General features: G+C 32.3%; 3 protein-coding genes across 3 annotated transcripts; 1 reads left to right on the forward strand and 2 right to left on the reverse strand.

The window, feature by feature from the left end:
* Window positions 1–3,450: 3,450 nt before the first annotated feature.
* Window positions 3,451–9,286, reverse strand: LOC133184186 (tRNA methyltransferase 10 homolog A-like). Its single transcript, XM_061319107.1, has 6 exons — window positions 9,108–9,286; window positions 6,124–6,289; window positions 5,805–5,948; window positions 5,126–5,272; window positions 4,520–4,625; window positions 3,451–3,995 (listed from the first exon to the last, which is right to left on the reverse strand). Exons 1-6 carry the CDS (start codon window positions 9,224–9,226, stop codon window positions 3,826–3,828), a joined length of 852 nt encoding a protein of 283 aa, XP_061175091.1. The 5' UTR covers window positions 9,227–9,286; the 3' UTR covers window positions 3,451–3,825.
* Window positions 9,287–9,682: 396 nt separating this feature from the next.
* Window positions 9,683–20,909, forward strand: LOC133184185 (microsomal triglyceride transfer protein large subunit-like). Its single transcript, XM_061319106.1, has 19 exons — window positions 9,683–9,904; window positions 10,536–10,705; window positions 10,939–11,148; window positions 11,470–11,586; window positions 11,958–12,097; window positions 12,320–12,408; window positions 12,519–12,595; window positions 12,775–12,935; window positions 14,207–14,375; window positions 14,936–15,049; window positions 15,567–15,782; window positions 15,942–16,159; window positions 16,294–16,391; window positions 16,750–16,871; window positions 16,993–17,187; window positions 17,449–17,603; window positions 17,720–17,890; window positions 18,392–18,540; window positions 20,691–20,909. The coding sequence occupies exons 1-18, from the start codon at window positions 9,769–9,771 to the stop codon at window positions 18,537–18,539; spliced, it is 2,706 nt and encodes a 901-aa protein (XP_061175090.1). The 5' UTR covers window positions 9,683–9,768; the 3' UTR covers window position 18,540; window positions 20,691–20,909.
* Window positions 20,910–20,971: 62 nt separating this feature from the next.
* On the reverse strand, window positions 20,972–26,226 carry LOC133184187 (zinc finger CCHC domain-containing protein 24-like). The gene is made up of 4 exons (XM_061319108.1): window positions 25,936–26,226; window positions 25,330–25,506; window positions 23,117–23,281; window positions 20,972–22,899 (listed from the first exon to the last, which is right to left on the reverse strand). The coding sequence occupies exons 1-4, from the start codon at window positions 26,155–26,157 to the stop codon at window positions 22,786–22,788; spliced, it is 678 nt and encodes a 225-aa protein (XP_061175092.1). The 5' UTR covers window positions 26,158–26,226; the 3' UTR covers window positions 20,972–22,785.
* Between the last annotated feature and the right edge of the window lie 910 nt (window positions 26,227–27,136).

Genomic DNA, 27,136 nt, shown 5'->3' on the forward strand with positions numbered 1-27,136 from the left:
TCTTCTAATGCATATTCAAGACAAAAGACATTTTAACATGCAAAAAATAAAAATTTTATATCATTTCTCCTAAATATTGTTTTATTTAAGTATTTAAAGCTTGATTCAAATATAGATCGAATGTTTCATTTCAATATCACAAGTCATCTACAGTCACGGTACTGAGACGGGAAAACGGAACTTTTACTGTCAATTTTTACTTCCATGAGAGTTACTTCTTACGAAAGCCCATTGAGCTCATTTTGGTAGGTAAAAAAAATATATTTTTCGCGTTATAACGCGTAACTTTCGCGTTATAACGCGAAACTTTCCCTGTAAAACAGAGACATTTGCATAAGTCTACAGTTTGTTTTACTTTTTAATGATCTAGTTTATTCATTACAATGAAAAACGAAAGACTGTTTTGAACTTGGATTATCACAAGCTGAAATTTTATGTTTTCTCGCCATTGAATGTGTCTCTCCTCTTTCTAATTCATTTTTGCTGTCACATGTTGTCTTTCTCAATGCTGTTCAATACAAGTGTTGAATTAAGCGTATAGTAGAGGATCGAAAATACAAGTCAAATTTTAATTAGATTAAACACTCTTTATAGAATTTGAAATAAAAAATCTCAGAAAATTGACAACAATGAGGTAAATTTCTATATTTCACGGAACAATTGTGCCACATCACATGAGTAACCTAATGTGAAAATTGGATGATAAATATTCGTATCAAATGATTCATCTTCGATATACTCACTGTAGAAATACAACATTGTATTTTAAGGTTGCACCACTTGGTCATACATGTACCATTACTTACGAAAACATTGACAATTTATTCAAAGAAAGCAACGAGTGGAGATTTTCCTGAGAAAAAAAAAATTAGTCTAAAGAATTTCTTGGATTCAACAAGTGAAAAACAAGAAAATCTTTAAAGGAATATTCATTTAATTAATTAGTAGGGTTTTGAGATTAATTGCAAAATCAACACTAATCTATCCACTTCTCGCATCAGTTCTCTTTTACATCTTCTGAAGAAATGTCATTTATAAATTCGTAGAAGTCCCCCTCTGCGTTCATGTTTTTTATCTGTCACTCAAGATCACAGGTTCCTGAGTAACATGACTATATATGTATAATTCCGCGTTATAACGCGAAAGTTTCGCGTTTATTCGCGAAAGTAACACGTTTATTCGCGAAACTTTTGCGTTATAACGCGAAAGTTTCGCGTTTATTCGCAAAAGTTTCGCGTTATAACGCGAAAGTTACGCGTTTATTGGCGAAAGTTTCGCGTTATAACGCGAAAGTTACGCGTTTATTGGCGAAAGTTTCGCGTTATAACGCGAAAGTTACGCGTTTATTCGCGAAAGTTTTGCGTTTATTCGCGAAAAAATTATTTTTTTACCCACGAAAATGAGCTCAATGGGCTTTCGTAACTTCTAGCTAGATACATGGATGATAATATCATTTTAAGTAGAAACCACACTTAAAATTCACGTCAAAACCGAACTGAATTAAAAAAAAACAAAATACAAGCATAGTCAATGATGTCCAGATACAAATATATAAATATAATAAATATACTAGCTAGTACTACGTGATATCCTACTTTTCAAAATAAAAAGGTTAAAAAAAGAAGAATATTTATAAGAGAATCAAAGAAATGTCAAAAAATTTATCGATAAGGCATTGCAGACTGCCAGTTATATCTATGAAATTCATACTGGGAACGTTTAAGAAAGTTCTGCATTGAATTGTATCAGCCACTAGATACGAGTACTAGTAACAATACCTAAATACATATGTGTTAAAGCCTTAGCAATGGCATGACTACACTAGGGAGTGACTTAACCCCTAGAATATAAGGGGGAAAATCTTCAACATGAAGGAATCAACAAGGACAAAAAACAAAACGAGGAAAGGAGAGCAAACAGATTATAGTTTGAAGAGAGTGTTCGCTGGTTCCATCACGTATTTCTGACCCCCACTGCTCCTCCCAAACGGTGTGGAGCGGACTAGAAACAAGCGTATAGAGATGTGGCTGACCTATGTCAATATGGTATATATACAGTATCATTTCTCAAAGGAGATGGGTAAACAAGGCGCGCAGAATGCCTATAGCTTCAGATATATAAAAATCATATTCTATCTGTGAATTTAGTATTTAAAGTAAAGATATCAATATTAAAATTTATGAAATTATGACCCAAAATTTTTTTTCTGAGGAAAATTTTCTCGGCAAAAATTCTATTATTGAAAAAAATATGTGGTATTCCCGGGGTTCGAACCCTAGCAATAAAAATCATGTGTCAGAAAAGTTTATTTTTAAAGTAGAGTGGGATTTTGCTCCATGATTTAGTTAACCAAAAATGTATATTTTTACGTAAACTTTGAGGATAAACTTAAAAAAAAACACACACACAAACTGAGCGAAGACCACTCATATCGAATAAATTATGTTATAGTATGAGAAAATGATCCTTTTTGCTCTCTTTAGTGTGTGTATGCTATATGCTATTTCACAGGCAGTTAATTTTAATCTTTGTGAGATTTTTGTAATTTGTGGAGATTTTACATAAAGTATACTTTAATAATGTTAATAAAATATCAAAGAAAATTTTGTTATAATTGAGATTTAATTTCCACCCTAATATTTGTCGCACTATAGGCATTTTGCGCGCCTTGTTCGCCCATCTTCTTTGAAAAAAAGTAAAAAGCGGAATATTTGCAGCAATCAATTCATTTGCTTACTGTTTGAAATCGGATGAATAAAACATTTCAAATCCTTAATCAATTAAGTCTCATCCCCTTTCCAAGATTTGCAGGATTTGTATATACCGAGAATAACTTAATCTTGAAGGACATATCTCATACTACACATAGTATAAACTAACCAACTTCGATAACTTCCAGAATCAGAAAGAAATTTTCAGACCTCCATTCAAAGTCCTTTTTTAATACTTTATTTTATAATCATGTATTTCTATGTACGTATTTCATCACTTAGATTACACACAAGATTTTTTTTAATTTCCAGTTACTGTACTTATAAACTGCTGACATGATCATATTCTCAAATGTTGAGTTATCAACACATGGCTTTTTAACTCTGCTCTTTCAAAATTTATATGGCATTTATTGATTATGTGTGCAGCCAGTTATCACTAAAATCAATTCACCTTGACAAAGTCGAACTAGGTGCACGTCTAATGGAAATTAAAATGTGGTTTTTAAGGGATTATATTTACCCAAGACTGGGGAAGTTTTATCATTCAAGGGCCATAAATTTAACCATTTCCTCATTTTAATCTTGAAAATATATATCCATTAAAATCTAACAAGTTGATGGTTTCATTTCTTAGAAATAAGATTTTGCAATTGTAATACAAAAAGAAATCTCTGTCTCTCTTCATGTATTTTGAATGATCTCTTTAGATGTTTTAAAAAACAAGAAAATTATGAAGTAAATAGAATTCTAATTTATTTATTCACTTGACATGCATTTCTAGATAATGTCACTTTCTTTCAGAATTGAGTTTATGGTCAGCCATTTCTGACTGATCAAGCCCAGTTACATCACTCATATGAAGGATCACTGTTTACTTTGGTCATAGGTCTTGTTATCATTGTTAACCGTACAAGATGCCAAGGAAGGCTAAGGTTTTACATCTTGTTCTTCACCTTTTAAACAGTCCTGATTCTCTAATGATGAAGCCTGAGGTTTTCTTTCCTGTTTTGCACCTTTGAGACAGTTATTTTCTTCTGAAGAGGAAGCCTGAGATTTTATTTCTTGTTTTTCACTTTTGAGACAGTCTTCATTCTCTCTGTGTGTTGTAGATTCAATATCCTGGTTTTTTTGTCTGTGAACTAGTTTCACATTTCTGTGTGCCTGTTTGAAAACTTGACTCAATGTCCTGTTTAACATGGGCCCCCTTCCTTTGAGGTATAACTGAACAAAATGACTGAGACCAGTTCTTTGTTTCTGTGTATTTTAAAAGTATGTCGAACACTGAAAAAGATGTCAAAGCCACTATATGTACATTTGAGAATTCTATGATTACTTACACTAAACTAAAAGCATGTTTAGTTAAAATTTACTCTGTTTTTATTTATGTACCAAAAACCAAGAAATAGCCAACAATTCATATAATTCCAACAACAGAAGTGACTCCATTCACTGATAAAGAAGCTTGGTATCACCTATCAGATACACTCAATGGTCTTTAATGAGCCTGGTCTTTCTTCTGAATTAAACATTTTCAATACTTGAAACTATCACTTCAGAAATAACATTTCAGTATCGTAATATATTCAAATTGCATACTTTTCTTATTTACATAGCACAATCCATTAAAAATTTAATGCACTGAGATTTTTACTCAACATGTTCCTGACAAAATGAAACTTGCATTTAAAAAAAAAAATCTTCTTTGAATTTTCAATATAAATCAAAACCAGTGAATCTCCAAATGAAAAACAGATTCTACAATTTTTATTTTCTCCACAGACTTTAATTCTCCTTTAATTCCTTACCATGGTTAATGGTGAGAACTTTTCTGGTTTTCATATCTAGGAACTCTGAGATTGGGAGTCTTGCATGTCCTACACCTTTCTCTGTTGCTAAGGAATGACACAACCCCTAAAAACAATAAATAAAAAAGAGAAAATCAGTGATTTCACAGTAAGTGTGCTCTTGAAAAAATTTAAAGAGTATATACATGTATATATAAAAGAGCTACATCATGAAATTTGTCCTTTCATCCATCTTTTGGTCAAGTTTCTTAAGAAGAAGATATCCTTCAAATGGCTATACCCTATTTCTATCATTTATTATCTCCCTTTGGAAAGGGAAGGTCCTTTATCAAACAAAGAATTAGATTAATTTCACTCAAAGATGCTTTATGAAAAAAAATTAAAATTCATTCTGTGTGTCTGAAGGAGAAAGGAAAATATGAAAAACTTTTGCCAGACATTATATCCTTATATATGCTGGACAAAGTTCATTCATGAAAACTCCATTGAGCATGTAGCTCAGGTGAAGTAAAACAGAAAGGTATATGGCAATAATTTTATATATTACATTTACTTGAAACTTGAGACTTGAATTAATGGAAAAGATATTTGAAGGCTTTTATAAACCTTGTAATGATTATGATCGACAAGTCCTCCAATGATGTAAGCTTTATTTGGCTCTAGTTCCTGCAGTGTGTTTTCCGATTCGCTACTCAAATAGACAATGTTCTCCTTCTCAAATACTTCATTGTAATCCTTGCTGGTAAAATTCACCTGTATTTGTGACATAAGATTTAAAACAATTACTTGGTGTGCCTAAAATATTTACTAAACTGAGAGGGTTTAATCATGCAATGTTTTAAGAACATTGAATGTTATTTCTTTTCTTCCAATACTGCGTTACTAATGAATTCTCTCAGATTTCATGTCAGGTGAAAATTTGAATCTTCAGTTCTTCACTATACAAAGACGCTGCCAAAAATCTTTAATCATTTCTGGTACTAAGATTTTCAAAGGACTCCCATTTCTTAATTATCCATATTAATTTGGGAAGAGGTATTGGCTATCTTTTGGGGAAAAAAAAATGAATATCTCTTATCTGAGGATACATGTACTCCAGTGCAAGTGCATGTATACTCAATATTGCCCATGTGGTTCTGTGGTAGTTAAAATAGTTCAACATTTTATAGATTATACCCTACAACCTAAAGAGATAGCAAACAAGTCTTAAGTAATAAAGAAATATATCTAAAATCTTAGTTGTAGACAGAATTTAAATTTAACGTATATGCAGAGTTTTACATACATCCCAGTTCTGATAATCTCCAATGCCCTCCAGTCTTGCTTTTGTTTGGCCATGTACACCAGTAACATAAAACTGCATAGGATTCTGTGATCTTCGATTGCTGGAGTAACAAAACTGAATTTGCTTCACTAGCTTCATGATATCCTGGAAAACAAACATTCCTTTTTACGAAAGGTAATACCAAAGTACATTTAAAAATGGAAGGAAACATCATGATGACATTGCAAGACACTAGCAGAACCTTTCAAAATAACCTTTTTATTACCATTATAATCAAATTTTTGAAGAAAGAATTTGTAACATTTGATTTATATCTTACCTTCTCCCCCATATAACTATCCAAAGAACAATCTATTACTACAGAAGTTTTACAAGAAGATTTCGCCATTGTGTTAGTCCGCAACTTTTTCCTGGTAGGTGCCATGACATCTCCTCTCTCTAAGGCCTCTCGTCTTTTCTGCTTCTTTCTCTGTTTTTCTTTAGCTCTGCAGATGAAAATTCAGTATATCTTATTCTTATGAGGGTTAATCCAAAAGTAATGTCACAACTGCTATAAAATCTTTAATAAATATAAAAAAATAAAAAAAGATAAACACAACGTTAAGTTTTGTCTATCACAGCATGGCAAGAATGTTACTGACGTCGTTATGACGTTACTTTTCAGCACTCATTTTCAGTTCATGCACATATCTTTTAACCTCTCCCATGCTTTTTTTTTTATATCTTTACTGCCTTTTCACTGTAAACTGTCTTGTTTTGAGTTGTAGTATTAAAATTATTTGAACTTTGTCCAAATGTTATTTCTGAATTCATTCCTTTTTGCGTAAATCTTATGTATCATCAGATTCAAAATGAGTATTAAAAAGAAATGTCATAAAGACTTTGGTACATTCTTGCAGTACAGCAGTAGACAAGACCAAAAGTTGTGCTTATTTTAATTTTTTTATAAAATATTGCATAGATCTGAATAAAATTTTAGGTCAAAAGTCAATATACAGTAAAACTTGTTTAGTACGAACATGGATATAGCGAATTCACGGATATAGCGAATTTTTCTTGGATCCCCAGCTATATAAATTTAACGAATTTCTTATACGGATATAGCAAATTATGGATATAGCGAAGTAATTTCAAGGTCCCTGTGACTTTGTTATAACCGAGTTTTACTGTAGTTAGAAGTATTAGTATATGAAGTTTTGATGAAAACTGTGGATTATTAGACTTAATATTTTATAGCAGTTGTGACATTATCTTTCTATCAACCCTTGTAGGTGCAAGATTACTGGTTCATTGTCTGAAAAAAGCTAAATTTACATAGTTTTCATTAATACCCCCCCCCCCCCTTAAAAAAACTAAATGTGATGAATGTTGATTTTAATCTGATTATCAAGTACTAGTACATATATGATACTAAAAATAATAAACATTGTATTTCTTTTGTTTATTCATAAAAAGAAACATTTCAAATACTAATATCATAGTCTTTATGTATAATATGCATTTTTCTGTGTAGAGATTTATGTCGGACAAGAAAAACTTTTGGGGCTCTTAAGCCTTTCCCTTACTATTTGAATTAAGTTTTTTATCCAAAATCTATCTTTTGATCTCATCCATTACATGGTTTATCATCCATCATTCCTTGTACAGTAAAACACACTTATAACGAAGTGCTAGGGACGGATAATTTTGCTTCGTTATAAGCGTAATTTGTTATATCCGTTTGTTCAACAATATATTTTTAATTAAAGTCAATGGGAATGAAAATTACTTGCTATAAGCATCAATTCATGATAATCGTGTTTTACTGTACTCCATTTATCATTAATATCAATGATGAGGAAAATTTAGAATTTTAATTTTTTTCCTTTTTTATCTCTCTGTAATCCCTTCCCATGGGCTTGTGAAAATAGTCATTTTTGACATTACATCAGAAGGTAGAATGCAAATTAAAGGAAGAAGAAGGATAAAGATGTGGTGAAGTGAAATTTGATCAGGTTAAAAAAAATGTTTGCATTTCAAATAACCAAATCGACCCTAATTTTTACTCACCATCCCTACTACTTTTTATTCCAAATCTGGATTTTGAACTGTGCTTTTGTTCACTAGTACAGTTTTCTCATAGTGCAGTCAATAAATGCATGTCTCAGACACCGTAAAAACAAATCTATTCAAGTGTTTTCAAGAGTACACTTATTTTGCTGTATATCTTTATTTTTACATGTATATGCATATGTGACAAAGGATAGTGTAATGAACAATTAACTGGTGCTTTCAAAATAAAAAGTAAAGTTTTAAAAAAGCTACCACCTACCTACCTACTCTAATTTTTTTGTCATGTTACCGGAATCACACATACAGGGATTGACATTAACAGTTGTCCGATTGCCTGGGACTTGTAAATTCTCAGTTCGGACATGTGGAACTTTAGATGTACTTGTCTGATCGAGCAACTGGATTTTTCTTATAGAAATGTACATATTTATTTAGTTTACATTAATTTATAAATAAAACAATAAATTGAGCATTTGATTTCCGCCAGGTACCTGACTGATATTGATTTGTGCTTGTAATTCCTTGGTAGCATACTGTCCATTTAAAATCGGGTTCATTATTCTGTTTTCTTTTGTGGTAAATATGGTCTACGTCTAACAACTTTGTTAATTTCTTACTCGGAAATTAGATTATTTATTCACTCACAGAATACAAGTAACACATTATATCCTGATCAAGATATGTAATGTTTGTATTAGCAACTATCTTCCTTTAACGTTGCTTAATAATTATCTCTGAAAATCATGACTCACAAAAGGATCCTACCGAAAATAATTTTTAAAAATTTGAATTTTATTAAAAGGAAACAGTGGCTTATTGCTGCATGGCAGTGTGTGTTAACATGTTAAATTGACAAGAACAAGTGTGTTAACATGTTAAATTGACAAGGACAGTGGCACACATTTATGTACAATCGCAGCATCGAATTTTTTTTTCATGTAGTTCATCTTGCCAAGTTGACAGTAGTGTATTTGGTCAATTTTTTTCTTACCATAACATTTACAGTAATAAATAATATTCTTCTTCCCTAATTTTGGGTAACCAAGTTTTGCTTTCGGACAAGCCAACGAGGGGAAGGATTTTTCTAGGTCTTTATTTGCCTCATTGATAAAAATTCTGGCATCTGTGCCTTGAGGAACTTGAAACGGAAGGATGCCTAGGAGAAGAATACGTCAATTTTCAACTGAACTGACATCGAACCATGACAAGGAGTGGTTGATAAAGTTGTCATTTCAATAATTAGTTTATTACCTCACGTCTGCTTTTATGGATAACCATTTCTCTTGTCGTTGCTGTCTTCTGAGTTGTTTCTTTGACATTGTTGCACTGGCCTGTGTTTCCTTTTTCTCTTCTTTTGTAACAGAATCCATGTCTAAGTTCCTTGGACATCCACGCTGACGACTATTTCAAGTTACTTGACAACACAGTAATACTCCACCGACAAATCATGGAGGCTGACATATTGAATCTCGATCTCGTACGATGCGAGATTTAAGTGTGAATTCGTCTGCTACAAAAATAGTTTCGTTTTTGGTAAACTCTTTTAAAATTTCTTTTCTTCCATGAATTGATTGTAACTTTTTTAATGTTTTTCTTTTTTGTACAGTTAATACAAGAGTTTCTTTGTAATTTATATATATGTAATCATAATCCCCTACGGCTTGCCTTCTAACCGTTAAGTGAGACGTTGAGCTCTAAGCTGAGTTACATCGCCTAAAGCAGTTGTTATCAACTTATACATACACAGTCACTGTAGTTCTTTGGAAGCCCTAAGTATTTATTTCCTGCATAATCTGTATATAATTATCACAAATCATATTTGTTTATTCAGTTATTATATGTGGTGTTTTGTGTCTTTATCATGTACTTACATTGAACTGAGGACCATGACATCACTTGTTATCATGTACACATGTTTTTGAACTTTGAACGTGTGGACTTTATATCTTCATCAACTGCAGAGTGCTATATACACGTGTACAAAATGGCAGGCAGCACTGGTGTTAATTTTAAATTGGTTATTTGTTTGTTTGCTCTATTTTATGAATGTAAGTTAAATTTTTATCTTGTACAGATTTAAAAAAAAAAGTTTAAATTAAGTGTTATGAATTATCCTGCTTCTTGAGATGCATGTTTACTTTTTTTAAAAGTAAGGTGGATGAGCTTTTATATATTTTTTTTTATTTGCAGTAACAAAATCAAAAAGAACAGTGAATGTTATTTCTGAGTTGTGTTTTGGGTTGTATCCATTTATTACAGAAAGATTTAAAATAGCTTTAATATTTATTATTTTTTAATGGTTTTAGAACCATATAGAAGAGATCTGAAATAAACTTGATAAACAGTAACAGTTAAGTCTGTCAGACACTGAAATCACAAATTATACTTGCTTCTGGTGAATTAGTTTCACTGGAAGTAATAATTATTATGATTTTGTTGTACACAAAAAGAGGTTATGAAGAATTACTTCCCCTGAAATGTGCCTTATATTAGATCGAAGACTGTGCTTTCACAGGAAATAGTTGCATTTGTTACTATGAAATGACATCATTAGTGTTTTGAATGATATTATCACTAAGTCTAAGGTTTGAAATTTGAAGGAATGTTTTTTTTTTCATAGAATATAATGAACAGTTGTATAAATACACAATATACATTATATGTAATTATATATTTTAGGTCTTTCACTCACTTTTGGACCAGGGAAAACCTACAAATATACATATGAAACAGTTGTGAATTTTAATGAGGCTGTTTCAACTGGAAAATCTGTTGGATTTCAACTGACAACAGAATTTGAAATCGGAGCAGTATTCAAAGCTGGTGATACTCAGCTTCTAAAAGTGCAGGTGTAGTTTTATACTAGCACAATGTGCGTAATAAATTCTCCCGAAAGTTTAACTAAGGATTTTGACATTTGTTCTCAGCATAAAATGTTTAAATATGTTTTAAGTGTTTGTAAACTGCATTTTAATCTATGATGGTGACTGATAATAGTTCAATATAAATATGTGCATGTTCATGGTCCGCACAGTATACCATAGATTGCATACTATATTTCAATTTGTTTTTTAAATTACAGATTACCACTGCATCAGTCTCAAGTTTTTCCAGACGAGATGTCAAGGGAGAATTAGTGAAGCTTCTTAAGTATCCAATTTATTTTGAATATACTGATGGAGTTGTTGGAAAAATATATGCTTCAGAGGTTGAGTCAGTATTCTGTTCTAACATCAAGAAGGGACTCCTGTCATTGTTTCAACTCCAGGAGACTGAGGGCCAGAGGGATGAGGTACCATGCACAATTGAATGTCACTATATCCATTATCGTGACACAAAAATATTCCTGATTATTTATATAATATATGGAAATTCTTGTAAATTTGACACTTTGAAAAAAAAAAGATAAGAATCCATAGGTATTGATACATAGGCTCACAGAACTTGAAGAATTAAAGTCTTTAATTATGCTTTCAGTTAGTGATCTTTTAGTATTGTAAAAATCTTCGTTTATACCTGTGAATGTTGAAACAAAAGGTGATTCACAATGCAGCCTATCTTCATGTACATTTATTTATACTAATAATCCATTTAAACTCTGGTTGCATGATAGGTTGATGTCTCTGGGGAGTGCAGTGCCTACTATGCAGTGTATGGGGGCAGAATCACAAAAACTAAACAGAACTGTCAGAATGTGGAGATAGCAGGAGAGTTTATAAATGTCAATAAGGTAAAATATCTGGAATACTTCTATCAGGTCATTTTCCAAGTAAAATCCTTCCCACAACCATAGTGTAAAAATGCATAATAGCCAAACATTAAGTTTTAGAGCTCTTGCAGTCTGAGGGGCATACTTATTTGCAGATTGAGCCTTTAGGCTCTGGAGGACTGTTTTCCCTCCCCTTCAGAGGAGCATTCTTCAAAATCTTACTGTAGAAAGGATATTTAAATAAATGATAGTATTTCTCTGACATACACTCCATCTATTGTTTCTACACTGTAGAGTTCAAAACTATACGCTAGCTTTCTCTTTTGTCTTTCAAACATAGGAACCAACTTAACAATTTCATTTTAAAAGTTTGGAGATGATAATTATTGTAGATGTTTGGAGTATCTACAGACAATACATTTGTGACACATTACGACACAGCTGATGGAATCATCAAGTCAGCCACTGGTTCCTCCAGACATTCCATCATTACTAATGCTAGACCACAGCTTAATGCTGCTGTTGTGGCCATGTAGGTCCCAGGGCACCTTTTTATTTCCAATGAAGTTACTTACTTTGCAAAATGCATGTTGCAATTTAGATTGAATATTAAACAATAGGCATGAAACATGCAATAAGTATTTGTTTTCTCTTCTTCCTTCTAAGAATCAGGAAAATTAAGACAATTATTGATATGTAACAGAAATTGACAGTTTAAAAATTCATGTATGACTTGTTGAAATTTTCATTATAGACAGCGGTTAAACTACATTAGTGAAGCAGAAGGTACTGCTGAAGTTGCAGCAAACAGTATTCAGGATGCACTTGAGTTATTATATAAAGGTAATTTTTTCTACACTTCTGATTTTTTAATTCAATTAAGAAGATTTTTTTTTCTCTTTTTCCTTTTTTTTTTGTTGTGAAAAATAAATCCACTTTCAAACATGCTATAGGTGAGCCTAAAAAATATCAAGAGATGTTATTACCAAGTGGACCAGAAGTACAGGAGTGCATAGAAAATTGTGAAAAAGTGAGCAAATAATTTGTAAAGGGTAGTAAATTGATCATGCAAGTGTACAACTATGTTGTTAATCACCTGAAAGTTTATATCAGATGTATCTTTCTATACTTATATAAAATCTATAAAATCTAATGAACAGTGTTTTGTATGAAGGCAGTATGTTCAGTTTTGATTTTTTCTCTTTGCAGCCTGTATCTATTTTACAATCTGTCAAGGAGGACTTGACGAGTGATAAACTATCAAAAATTGTCTCAGGGAAAGCTTTTTTAAAACTTTTGAGGGCATTTAGAAATTCTGGTAAATCAACAATAGAGGAAGTTTTGACACACAAGGACAGCTATTACATCGTGTAAGTAAGATATTTTCTTTTCTTCATATTAAGGTCAGACGACACATTCTTCAAAAATATATAATTTTCCCCAATATTTTGTCATTGAAGTATAGCTACTTAAACAAGTTTCCTCACCAAAAATTGAGGTATCTTACCAGGCATTTGTGCAAGATACCAGAGGGTGATATTCCTTATATAATCCTTATGTGTATTCTTTTGAATTGCCAGTGTCACAAGTTTTGGTGTACTTATATTTTTAAAACATATTGAAAACAATTAAGAAATCACAAGAGAATGACAATATGAATAATTTCTTATATAACACCAAGGTATACAAAACAGATATTTGAGGAACGTGTCATCTGACCTTAATATTCTTTGCACATGCAGGTATGCTGCATTATATCTTTTCACAAACAGGAAGTTCAGGAAGTTGGAGAGCTCCATTAAGTTATGGATTTCTTTTTATTTAATTCAAGCTTTGGTGAGCTTTCTGGCTGTCTGTTGGTTAAAATTTTCAAAACTTTCAAGATATGTTTAATTATAATTTTAAAAATGAGAAATTTAACCATTTTTTTTTAATTTTAGAAATTTAACCAAAATGCATGCAGTGCATTTTTGGTTCTTCTCATGGACATTCATTTTATTTCAAGTCAGACAATAATAAAGATGATGCATAAATAAAGCACGTATAGAGTGTGCTATTGAAAAAAAAATGTCTTAAGAACTAGATGCACTACTACTAAAAGGACTTTTTTAAATTATCTTTTGCTAGTTCAAGGATACCATCAGGGTTCAAATTTTTACAAAGATGTATTGTACCTTGTAATTCTCTTCTAATGTGCCAGCATCATGCCAAACTTCTTGAATGCTAAAAATCAAAACTATCAAATAAGTTTGCAAGCATCATGCTGTACATGTATGTATTTAAGTTGTTTTTAAACTTTGACTTATGCTTAACATATATCGAAGTAGGGTGTAAAAAATTACATTAAAATATATAGGATTTTTTTTTTCAAAAAATTATCCTCTCAATAAGGATTCAATTGGTCACTCAGATTAAAATGCAAAATGAAATATACAAAAGTGTAGATAAATTTTCTTAATAACCATGCTATTGGGACAGAATGAAGTACCCTGAGAAAACTTCATGGCTTTTGGTTTAGAGCAGACAAGAATAATTGTCCAATATTCATGACATTATTCAATGTGAAGAGAAAGGCAAATTCAGAATATTGTGGCCCATTGACTTCTTGTTTGATATAATTTTTAAAGTTTGTTATGTTTAGGAAACAGCTGATAGATGTTGGAGCAGCTACACAGACTCCAGCAGCCCATGCATCAATGATGCAGTTAATCTCATTTATGGATGAATCTGCCATAGATTACCCAGAGAGGTTCATTTTGGCATCAGCTTTTGCAACTCACCCTGGGGAATATCTACTAAAAGATATGCTGGTAAGACTTTAAAAAAAAACAAACACTGCATCAAATAATTGTACAATATATGTATAATTTGTATCCAAATGTCAGCTGTCCAAATACAGAAGTAGAGTGGACCTCAGATCTTCTTGTGCATATTTTTTTGGTTCTAAGATACAGCTGAATTTTGATACTCAAACTTCGATATTTCGAATACCATGGATATGCCAAAGTGAGGTGGACATCCTAACTTCTTTTTCTTATTGTATACCTCTATATCTTGAATCCTTGGAAATGTCATATTTTTTTCTGTGTCCCATCCATTTTGAGATAACAAGGTTTGATCGTATGTAAGAATTGTGTTGCATGTGAATTATGATCTGCTTTTTGAAATTGAAGTATGCTTACAACTACTCCTTCAAATAATAAAAAGTAATTTGTGAGGTTTGTGCTACTTTCTTAGCTTGGTCAAGCATTCATTTTCACACATTGCATTTAATATTTTTCTCACAGACAAGATGTTAAATTTTCATTATCTAAGAAGTAATATACCTGGAATAATTCCATGTGTTTAATCATATACCATATTACTTTAGGAACTTATGAAGAAGAAGGTGCCCAATGAAAATCTGAGAGAGTCAGTTGCTCTTGGCATGGGGGCAATTGTAAATTCTTTTTGTAAGCCATATGGAAATTGTTTGGATTATCATGTAAGTTCTGGCATTAACTTTGCTCATATGGTCGTAAAATACAGGGCTTAATAACCCTTGCATTCAGGTCCAATAAAAGGACCCTGTTCCAGTTGAAATTTATTTTTTTTTTCTCCAAATTTTAGGTAAAAATTCCCAAATGACAAGTAGATTGAATTTTTCAGCACTTTTTATATTAAAAAAAAAACTTAAAATTTTGAGATTTTAATGATTCATTAAGATGTGCATAGGGGATTAACCTTCAATCTAACACTTTATTCAACAGAAAAGGTTAGTAAAAAACATCAGTATTTACAAATTTTGCCTCTTTTTTGATTTAAAGGCTACAGGACCATGTACCAAAAAGGGTCAATTAGCTCTGAATTAGATTCTTTAATATAATTTATAAAATGCTTTGGATTTCTTGTTTTGCTTTTCATTTGCATATTGCTTTAATCTTTATAAATTTTTGTTAAATAATGCATTTGATACTACATGTAATTTGACTCTTAGATTAATGACTATTTTCTGTTTTTAGATAATTGTAGATTATGTGAATTATTTGGAATCTGAAGTAAAATCTTGTACAGAAGAAGATTGTAAATTACTGTATATTAGATCTGCTGGGAATTCGGGTCTCCCTAAGTTCCTGCCATTATTACTTGATCAAGCACAAAACTCAAAGAGTTCAACTGTGTCATTAACTGCTATCCAAGCCCTAAGGAGGTTACAGATAAATGCATACAGAGAGGAGGTACATTTTACAGAAGAATATTTTAACATTTTTTGGTAAAATTATAGAATACAGTTAGATGTAAGAAACAAGTAATTAAACATATTAATGTTGAGGAAGACTTGTAAAAATTAGATTTGCTGTATATATATCTGATTTCACTCTTAATTTAATTAACAGATAATTCCAGTGCTGAAGTCCATATTTCATCAGAATAAAAGAAATTATGATTCAAGTGTTAGAATTGCTGCTCTTGAAATTCTTCTACAAAATGGACTTTCAACAGGAGAATTGTGTAATATTGTGTTATCAGCAATGTATGATCAAACAGAATTTGAAGTTTCAACTTACCTAATTAAGAGACTGCAAGACCTGTCAGAATCAGATCCAATTTTCAGGTAAAACTATAAATAGAAATTTTATAAAAAGAAAAATAAAGTCGTGAAATATGAGTAGTTCTTTTCTTTTATATTATCATTAATATGTTTGTTGATAAAAATCCAGATAGATTATTAATCTTTCTTATTCATAGGTCAAGATTAAGTGCAGTGCTTGCTGATCCTAGAGTAAATAATTACAATCTCTTTGCCCAAAAAGGAAAATCAAGTGCATTCACTGGATATCTTGCAGGTCAGAATATTTGATGTGAACTACAGTTGAACTTCGATATCTCAAACACTGATATCTCGAATACTATGGATATGATGAACCAATTTGAAAGTCCTAACCACTTATTATTTTGGTATTTTACCTTCGAGATTTTGAATCCTGGGATATCTCGAAGGTTTTTCTTGGTCCCAACAAGTTTGAGATAATGAGGTTTGACTGTATTTCATTTAGATGTATCTACAATATATTCTCTCGGCTTTTTACTTCCTGTTATGGTATTAACCCCCATTTTTGGTATTGATATTTTAAAGATTGGATTTTTTCTTTATGCATGAAAAATATACAGTATACTATCTAATGTGGCATTCTTGAACTTTAGTGGCTGCTGGGACAAACTGTACTTACGGATTATACCAGGAAAATACAAAGACAGGAGTCATGAAGAAAAGTGCAATGGTTGTTAATGTTTTAAACAAACTGGCAACACAACCACTATTAACAGTAATGTATTCTTCAGCATTGTCCTCTGAAAATTTGAATCAATAACTGTTTCACCAAAAATGTATTTGCAAATGAATGTATATATCTACTTCACCTGCATTTATTTATTTGAAACATTTAGTTCGGGATATATGCTGAGGGGATAGAAGCCCTGGTAGGGGATGCAGCGGAGGGAGAGGAATCTGCCGAGGCTACAGCTGGGCTGTCTCTAACCATGATGGATGTTCTACTCCGCCCTGTAGAGTTCTTCCGAGGGATGAGTGGACTAATGTCAGCCGTGTGGAATGCCCCTTCAGAACCAGTCTCTGCTCTCCAGGTACACTTATGTCTCATTGTTAACATGATGAGGCAATATGAATGCTTTCATTTTTGTAGGAAAAAAGTTACATGCATCATGCATTTAAAGCAGGAAGTAATGTGTTTTGTGTAAATTGCATATACATTGTAGTTCTAATTCGATACAAAGTGTGGTTCTTAGATATGTATTTTTATTTTGCATATATCTGCTACTTTCAAGATTAATATTACAAAATAAATTGCACAATTTTTTAGTTATGAGAAGACGACTTCATTTCAGGGAAATTTACTTCTACAAGACTATTCCCATAAGATACATCTATCCAATGGATTGATTGTTGATGCCAGTGTTTTGGGGGTGGCTTCCATCGATCTATCAGGAAGTATCAGCATTAGTTTATGGTACAAAAACTCTCATTCAGTCATCACTAACAGGTAAGTTCTCTATTAAGATATCCTTCTGTATAAACCCTTTTCTCTTTATGTACACTTATTTTTGATTTTTTTTTTTATTATTCTTACGTTGCTTGATGTTATCCATTCTGTAACAGTGGGGCACTGGTTGTAGAAGGATCCCTTCAAATTGACTCCAAGGAACTTAAATCAGGAATTAAATTCTCAACAGAATCAGAGGCTTTTATTGACTTCCAAACTGATGTGGATTTTGCTGAGATGCCAGTCAGAATGTGCTTACAAATGAAAAGGCCTCCTATTTCAGCAAGGTTTTAGAAATATTCTTTTATTGTCTGATAGTAAAAAATAACTATTTTAGAAGATCTTAAGAGTAAGAAAAATTGTGAGAATGACATATCACTGGTCAGCAGGTCCCTTTTGGAGTTCAAATGAATTTGGTAAAGCAACCTTGAGATCTTTGAAATGGAAATAAATTTAGATTTCTAAAATTAAACATAACTAATTTTTTATGAGGATTAAATTCTTGTTTGCCAAAAATATACTTTTAAAATATAAAAGGTTTATGTTTTTATACGGGTTCCCACAGAAAAATATGACCTATACCTATCTAATATATAGTTATTATTGTTAAAATGCCTGGTATATTCATTAAGTAATGGGGACAGTCAAGGATTGTAAGAAGCAAAGTGACACCTTAATTTAATCAAGGAAAGGTGGATATGTCAGATTCTTGCAAATATTAACAAGTACCAAAGAATTGCATGTGTCCTGACACTTATTCTGATAGAAATGCTTCATTTTTCTTCCAGTCAGTTTGTAGAAAAGTTTGAGAAATCAAGATATTTGAAAAAGAGATTTACAATACGAAAGAAGAAGTCTACAGCAACTCCTCCAGTCTCCTACTTTATAAATGAGAAAAATTCTTTTATGTGTACTACCATGGATCCTGACCAATGAGGTTTGTAATTTTGAAATAAAATATCAGAGATTATACAGTAAGAGAAAGTAAAACCATTTAAAGCTAGGAATTTATGTCATGTTCAGTTTTACACTAAATAAATACCAGTCATGAGAAGTTATGAAATATGGTACCTGACGCTTTGGTTGAATCCCATGAATCTTCGTTTGTTTTTCAACCCCTTATTTACAAGGTTGCTTTGTGTATATCCTGTCCGTCCTACAGAGCTTGTCTTAATGACCTTGAATGAGGCTCTTGACTTATTGTAAAAATTATGTTGAAGACATTTTTGACTCCAGGGTAATCTTTTTAATACTTGTTAAAATTTGGGTGGGGGGGGGGGGAATCACCTTGTCAGTCTGCCTGTCCTTCTGTCCATGCAACCATGTATAGAGGCCATAACTTTGTAACAGAGAAACACCATAAACTCATACTAGGTACAAAGATTGTTTATAACATGAAGGTGTGTCATGACCTTAACCAAAGGTCATTCTGGCAAATTCAAGATCACTGGCAGAAAAAATTGTCTGTTATGACCTTGACCCAAGATCATTTGATCAAGTTCAAGGTCTCCTTTTTAAAACATGTTTAATTCCTGTCCATATCTTGTAATGGAGAAATTAGAAGCTCATGCTTATCACAAGCTTGCTTATGATCTGAGGGCATGCACTGACCTTCACCCAAGGTTGTTTCGGCAAGTTCAAGGTCAGTGTCGGAGAAACTGTATTAATTGTGTCTGGTTCATAACTCTTTAATGAAGGCTACTTGGAAATTGGTACTTGTCAAAAAGTTTGCTTACAACTTAACGGTGAATCCTGATCTTGATCCAAGGTCTTTTTGGCAAGTTCAAGGTCACGAGCAGAAAAAAATGTATAGCTTACTAATGGAAAAACATTTGTAATTCATACTTCACACAAACATTACACATGTCCTGAAGGTGCAAGTCCTTGACTCAAAATCATTCTGGCTAGTTGAAGGTTACTGGCAGAAAACATGAAATATTTTTCCAGTTCATAACTATATAATGGATAAGTGTTGGAAGTTGATGCTTCAACCAAAAATAACTTGTGAGCTGAGGTATGTCTTAACATTGAACCAAGGTCATTCTGGCAAGTTCAAGGTCACTGGCCAAAAACAAATGCAAGTCTGGTCCATAACTTTCTAATAGAAAAATATTGGTATCAATTCACCTCAGTATTTTTTTGTCAGTTTGATACACAGACTAACACAGTACAAAATCTCCACATTTTTTGGTAGGGATCATTTTTTCAGTCAAGTTTGGCATTCATTAAAACACACTATACAGCTTGATTAAATTTAAAAAAAAAACATGATTTTTAAGAATAAATAGTTTGTAGCATAATCATTTTCATACAATTCATTCTTATCAATTTCTTTTAGTCAATTTGCACATTTGATACTGTTTTTTGTGGGAAAAAAACCAAAATAACTTTCAATTTGTTTCCCTCTATCAAAATGTATCATATTGAAAATAACCGCAAGTATCCCTTCACCCCTAGAGGATGTGTCATTTTCTTTTACCTAGGTCATTTTGTTAAGGTCAAGGTCACATTTAGAAAACTGCATATGTAAGACGAAATCAGGATAGGATTTATCAAAAAAGCTGGCAAGCCTTTGACTCAGGCAAGCTAAAATAAAAATAAAATTTAAAATAAGATTAAAAGAGCAATCATGTCAGGCATCTAGAATAAATGGCAAATTGGGATTTATTTATAGATGCCAAGTCGGGAATTTGCCTGTACATTTATGATTACCAGATTTCATTTTGCCACAAGATTCACTAAAGATATCAAGTAGTCTAATATACATTTTTGTAATTATGTTTTACAAAAAAAAAAAAATGTAAATGGTGGTTTTTACAAATTTTCATAAGGGGCATCTACTTTGTGAAATATGATAATTAATTTTGTTACCTTAGATAGTTTTACCATTCTGCACATAATCTTGTTGGGGCTGATTTATGTAGTTTCTGAAATAGCAATTAGGACTTGAGTCACTTTATCTGAATAGTTAATTATTGTAAATGTCAAATATATCATATAACCAACACCTTGTACAGCTTTCCTGACTCAAGCAATTTAATTTTAATGTAGATTTTGATTTAAATGGCATTTTATAATTTGTTTTAGGCACACAAGGCCAAGGATCCAGTGAAAGTATGTCAAATGTGTTCAAGTTGACAGCAGACACAATGCAAGACTGATCTCAGTACAATACTCACTAGTCCCAATTAGGAAATACTCTATTTTTTATATTTTGTTTGCAACATCAACATGAGCATCTTCTTATTCTCAGAAGTAAAAGATGAAAATTAGGATTAGTTTTTCTTCATCAAAGGTATTCAATAAGTGGGGTTTATGTATGTTTGCAAATGCACTTCCAAAAATCTGCAGAAAAGTATAAAAATTTGACATTTTTAATGGCAATGAATTCACAACAAATAGCATGCAGAAATTGAAAATGATAAGTACATCTTGTTTGGCACGATAGGACACTGTCTCTGGGCTTACAATTCCCTGCTTTGACTTAGAGAGACACTCACAATTACTTCAATTTATATACATATCATCACATTCTCTTCCTTTGGTAAAAGTAAAAAGATGAAATATGAAAAAAAAACTACACATAACTAAATAAAGAAACTTAAATAATATATTACATTATCTACACCATACACAAATAAACCACAACAATGGAAATGTTTAAAGTATATGAAACCTCAAATAAAAACTATAAAACCCACAGCAAATATATACAAATAGCTCTGGTGTTTAGAAAGCAGATCCTCTATCATATACAAATCAATCTTGTCTTCCTAATATATATAGCTGAAATACCATGTTAAGATCCCAAATTTACATACATGTCCTTCACTATATCACATATAACACTTTGGTTTCCTAAACTACTGACCCAGTAAATTTATTAAAAAAAAAACACCTAGTAAATTTACGCACAGTACTGTTAACCCTTCAAATTTTATTATATGCTTTACATTTGTAAATCATCATAAACAGCCAGACACTTGGTTTCATCACAAAAGATGGATATATGATGCACAGTTTACCAAGTTTCAGCTGCCTTTGGAAGCATCTTCACTATGAATCTTGTATTTTCTGACCATACTAATCAGATTTAAATGTAAATGTTATACATTTACATATTTTCTTTTTATATGGGGTCATGTGCTTCAGGAATGTGCAAAATCCCAGATCTCATCTTTGAAATAGCATATAGTGCATCAAAAGTTTGTTACTATGTCATATGTTGCCTTGAATTGGGATGTAAATTTTAATGGTGGAAAAATGGGTTTTGCTTTAAATTGCAAAATGAAGTAGAAAAAAAAAGTGTACAAAATATCAAAGAGTTGATGTATACTGTAACAAATTCAAAACACAAAAAGTATCGTCTTATCTTCCAAAACTTACGGTACACATAGTAAATTCAGTCACATTATTCAAGTTCTTCTTCAAGAGAAATTTATGAAGTTTGATTTTTTTTCAAAATACATTGAATATGCTAAGACATTTTCAAATAACAAATTAATCATCAAATAAGAACATATAATGCTCATGGTATGCAATTTTTACAAACCATCTGGTGTTGATAATTTGATATGACAGTTGAATCAATTTCTTCACTTCATCTTAATCAGACACTTTTGTATCCTGATTCTAAACATTTATGTCAAAAAGGTATACCAGTAAAAACTATGCATATATATATACTCAACTTACAAAAATCTTTCACAAACAATGACATTGACAGAGGTTGCCTCCCTTTAATGGGATTTTTACTATTAGTATAGTCATGACTATATGGATTATTTTTAAATGGAACATAACATGAGAAAACAAGGAAAATCATAAAAATCATTATTTAATTACTTTTTTTCAAAAGTATTTTTTCAATTTTTTTTTTCACTTTAATACCCGGTATTTCAGTTTTTTTTTTTTTAGAAGATGACTGACACTTTTTGTTTCATGTGTCCTTCTTTTAAATTGGTATTTCTATCAATGTAAATATCAGCTATAAAAAAGTAAATTTTTGAAAAATTATGGGGGGGGGGGGATTACCTTTAAAACATAACACACTATTACTAAGAAGACAACATCTATGCATAGGCTTGGTAATCTTCAAACATTACAGAAATATATTAATACTTTAATGGGTACATTTAACTATGAGAAAAGAAGTTTAGAGGAGATCGAAAGCACATGATTTTTATGTAGTTCTCCTACAGTAGAACCCCAAGCTCTTGCATTTCTCACAAAGATGCTGAGGGTGGACCTTGCTTTGGTCAGAAACGTCCAGTCCATCAGGCATATCCAGGGGTCGCTGGAAAAGGAACAAGATAGACAGGGGTTAGGAACACAGTAACTGCTAACTTTCCCAATGTAAATATCCCCACACTTAAAACAAATCTAAATCTCTACTATTCAACATATGAGTCATCTAAAACATTAATCATTTCATCCCATATGTTGTAAGTGTTTTATACATTTTACTTTTGAGTCACTACATGGCTTCTTTACACCGAGTTATGGATGCCTACCTGTTTGTGTGGGTACACCATGATGTTACATTTGATACATGACTGTCCTGTGTTGGCCCAGCTATTGCCACTCATCCACTTCCTCTTACATTTAGGACACTTGTACTCGCCAAAACATCTCTTCTTTCCTTGGTAGGGTGTCAGTCCTTCCCCTTTTGGTCTGGCCTGTGCACACATAATTTCTGTATTAATTTCTCTGTTAATTTTTTTTAAAAAAATAAGTTCTTATGATTAAGTGTCTATCACAAAATTGAGAAAATTGCATGTTGTATGCTGCACATCATCATACTGTATTTACTCTAAATATATGCAAGATAGCTAGGGTATTGGGGAAAAAAAGAAATAGATATATAAGTGGTCTATATTCTTAGCTTATATTCTTAGCCCTGGAGACCACAAAGCCATCAGATACAGAAGATTTTTGATTTGCTCATTGATGCCATATTAATCCATTAAATACTCCATCCATACAAACAATTTGTGTTGAAAGGTGCATAAAGCCCTCAAAATCCTCTTCCTGAAAACTGGAATGCTTTGAGTATAATGATAAAAGCATATGTTTTGGAAGAAAACATATTTGATGAACACTTATACCATGGATCATTTGAATCACAATAGTTCTTGGGGCACACTTATATACAGTATTACACAATAATAGGTACCTTGCTCATATACAGTATTTCTATTTATTGTGTTATTATTCCAAAAGTAATACATACAGAAATACACACCTTAGAAACACCTGATATAAATATATATTCATATTAACCATGGAACCAAGATTTCTTAGCTATGCTCTACATGCAATTTGTTTATTTACCAATTAAAGGCCCTCAAGAGACAACATGAAAATACAGTGTATATACTCTTATAAGTTCATATACAGGTATATTAAAATATACATAAATACAAGAGAGAAAGAGTTGCATGAATGAAAGGAACAGACATAAAAAAAGGGGGGATACATTTATACAATTCATTATGATATGGTTCAAATGCTCAAAATAGTAACTTAAGGCAATGCCTTTTGTCAGAATCAAAAGAGAGTTTAATATATCCCATTCTTAACAATTTGATAGCCATGATAATTTTTTTTATCGGGCAAATAAGTAAATTGTTTTACCTTAGATGAGGTAAAGTAAAATAGTTGCTCTTTTTCTTTTTTTAAATTTACTACATTTAATAAGAAAATGATCGATTTTCATCTTCAGTTTGGATCAGCATACAATTTAACGTATTTCTTTCATGCAATATGTTTTGGGTTGTTCCAACAATATGTAACAATTTAACATTTATAATTGCATACCCTTCCAAATATCACCCCCGCCCCCTTCCCCCTCAAAACCCACCCATCCAACTACATTTTTATGCATATTCAATTTATCTAGAAATGGTGGATGATTTCAGTTAACAGTATCACAATAGAGGAGCTTCATAATCTTGGTCATTTCTCTCTTAATTCATTGATTTTTCATCATTTTAAGTGATCAGGTTGATACTGGTACACTAAAATACCACAGCATTATGGACCCCAGAAAACTCAAGAATTCCTCTTTAACTTGGATTCCTTAACTATTAACACTTAAAAAATAGTTTTTTCAGGCTATTTACATGCACATAAAATATTTCATCGCTTTGTGCATCAAAAAACGTGATGCTGATGTTGAGCATCAGATAACAATGTGATGATAGGTACTGTACAGTATATGATGAAGGTAACACTGCACTAGGAGAGAGGTACAGCTCTATTTCGGTACCAGTGATAAGGCACACAAACAGCTGATAGGACATGTGTGTTATATACACACACGCTGCTGTGATGGGAAAAACATGGCAGCTCCTGATTCATACCAGCTCAAAAACATTCATATCGATATAAACATCAAAGCACCTGCTTTATCATGGAATGTATACATTTACTAAAACAGTTGGATGACCTGTTGCCTGCAATTGGGGTTATTTGACATTTCAAGCCTTCTATAATACTATGTATTATGGCTTCTTGACCAATTCTTTGTTGAAGTACGTAGATGTTCCCAGAGTGAAACATTACCTTCCATCTGGTTATATTTCGAGTGATTTTCTTTCTTGAGGGGGGTGTCTTTGGTTTAAAACTCATCTTTTTACAGACAACCAAATAAAACCAAAATTTTCAATTTTCTCCAAAATATTGATAATGGGGTTCTTCAGATATCAATGTCGGTTTAGCTCACCTGAGGGCAGTCTCTTATGAAGTGACCTTTGGTAAAACAGAGATGGCAGAGGTAGGTGCTGGGTGGACGTTTATTGGGTTTTCTGTCAGTTACGGATAGCGACAGCTCACAGAACTGATCCGCCAACTCGTTAATGTTATCGTAACCGGCTGCTGGCAGAGCGGCTGTATAGGGGTGCTGAAAAAAAATAAACATTTGACAGGTTGGTTACTGGTGTCAAAAACGCAACATTTATACATTCTTGTAATTTAATACAACATTGCATGAATTCCTTATCCTTTAGGATTTATGTGTTCCAATTTGCAACAGAGACTCGCAGTTGGGGTGAGCTTTTACCATTTCGATTTCATGCTGAGTATCTAGCTGCGCTATTTCTGATATAAACATTCAAAGAGGTTTGACTCGGAAACTCGATATCATTCACTAAACTCCTCACAGGGGATCACCAGCGGGGTATCCCTCTCCCACTATAATTCTGATCTTATCTGTCATACTTCTTCCTTTGCAATTTGTATCTATTGCCTCTTGGATTCTAAACATTCTTCACATTCTAAAATGTTTGAACGACAATAAAAAAAATAGGAAAACAATAAAATTACCACTTACAGTATTATAGCCGTTGATGGGTACTGTATTCCAATCCTGGCCAAATATAGTTTGGCCATTCTTCAGAAGAGATGTAACGGTGTTGACCGTGTTTACTGTCGAAACGGGGTTGGACCAAGGATCAGAGTAGACACCCTGCCCCCCTTGCATGGCTCCTTGGTCAGTCAAATAAACTCCCCAATTCATCAACATTTGGGACGGATACTGTTGGTAAGTATCCATGACTGCCAAAGAGGATCACCCTACCAAACCGAATTTTCTGCTATCAGCTCGACAAGTGATGGATGTTGGGGGAACTATCATTCGTGTGCCCTCGATGGGGTGCCAGTGGAGTTCATCTGTCTGTATTTGGCAAAAGGGGCGGGGCATGTTTACATCGGAAAACGAGGAAGCTGGTTTTGAGAAGGTGTTTTTCAGAGTGGAGGTGCTTTGATGTCTTGCCGTTAATTCATTGAATATCCTGTGAAAATAAATATGCCGTGAGATTATCTGAAACTTACGAGTCATAATACGCTTCACTGATTATGTTAGATGTAACATATACTAACTTTCGTGGAAAAGAGAAATATGTTTAGCTCACACGGAACACCTAATCAAAAAAAATATATATAAAGTATAAAGAATAGTTTTAATCTCTTTGTTTTAGAGACTGGAGAAGATAAGTGTATATTGGGGGGGGGGGGTGTAAGTGCTACCTTGTATCTTTGTGAAATTAAAATGCTCATATTATTACAGACCCCCCCCCCCCCAAAAAGTTCAAGTTATATATCTAACGAAATCCGAGGAGAATCGCATAAAAAAGAATTAACGGCCAATATTATCTTATTATTAGAGAAAAAAAATCGAAAAAAAAATCTCGGAATTACGAGAAAATATATCGCTATTGCAAGGAAAGATCTCATAATAACGAGAAAAAAATCCCATTATTTAAAAAAAAAAAATCTATTTCTAACGAAAAAATCATCTCGTTAATACAAGAAAAGATCTCGTAAATATGAGAAAATATCTCATTATATATATCGGAAAAGATCTCAATATAACGAGGAAAGATCTTATTACACGCACATAGTATCGGGGGGGGGGGGCACTTTTTTCCAAAGATAACTTTTCACTGTTGAAAATGTTTATTGAAAAGGCCCACCCCCCTTGATACAGTACAGTTTAATCAGGGTAATCATCTTCGCTAGCCAAGGGTTTTCGG

This window comes from Saccostrea echinata, unplaced genomic scaffold, assembly GCF_033153115.1.
Source record: "Saccostrea echinata isolate AGI-Se365-2 ecotype Australia unplaced genomic scaffold, CSIRO_AGI_Sech_v1 ptg000010l, whole genome shotgun sequence".
NCBI lineage: Eukaryota > Metazoa > Mollusca > Bivalvia > Ostreida > Ostreidae > Saccostrea > Saccostrea echinata.

Excerpts from the sequence above, each read along its gene's own strand:
- LOC133184186 (XM_061319107.1), bottom strand. The coding sequence starts at position 9,226 with ATGGATTCTGTTACAAAAGAAGAGAAAAAGGAAACACAGGCCAGTGCA. Across the intron at positions 6,290-9,107 it reads TCCATAAAAGCAGACGTGAG|AGCTAAAGAAAAACAGAGAA; the intron begins GTAATAAACTAA and ends TTTCATCTGCAG. Across the intron at positions 4,626-5,125 it reads TCGATCATAATCATTACAAG|GGGTTGTGTCATTCCTTAGC; the intron begins GTTTATAAAAGC and ends TATTGTTTTTAG.
- LOC133184187 (XM_061319108.1), bottom strand. The coding sequence starts at position 26,157 with ATGGATACTTACCAACAGTATCCGTCCCAAATGTTGATGAATTGGGGA. Across the intron at positions 25,507-25,935 it reads CCATCAACGGCTATAATACT|CACCCCTATACAGCCGCTCT; the intron begins GTAAGTGGTAAT and ends ATTTTTTTTCAG. Across the intron at positions 22,900-23,116 it reads TGGTGTACCCACACAAACAG|CGACCCCTGGATATGCCTGA; the intron begins GTAGGCATCCAT and ends TTCCTTTTCCAG.
- LOC133184185 (XM_061319106.1), top strand. The coding sequence starts at position 9,769 with ATGTTTTTGAACTTTGAACGTGTGGACTTTATATCTTCATCAACTGCA. Across the intron at positions 11,587-11,957 it reads AGTTTATAAATGTCAATAAG|ATGTTTGGAGTATCTACAGA; the intron begins GTAAAATATCTG and ends TAATTATTGTAG. Across the intron at positions 12,098-12,319 it reads AATGCTGCTGTTGTGGCCAT|ACAGCGGTTAAACTACATTA; the intron begins GTAGGTCCCAGG and ends TTTTCATTATAG.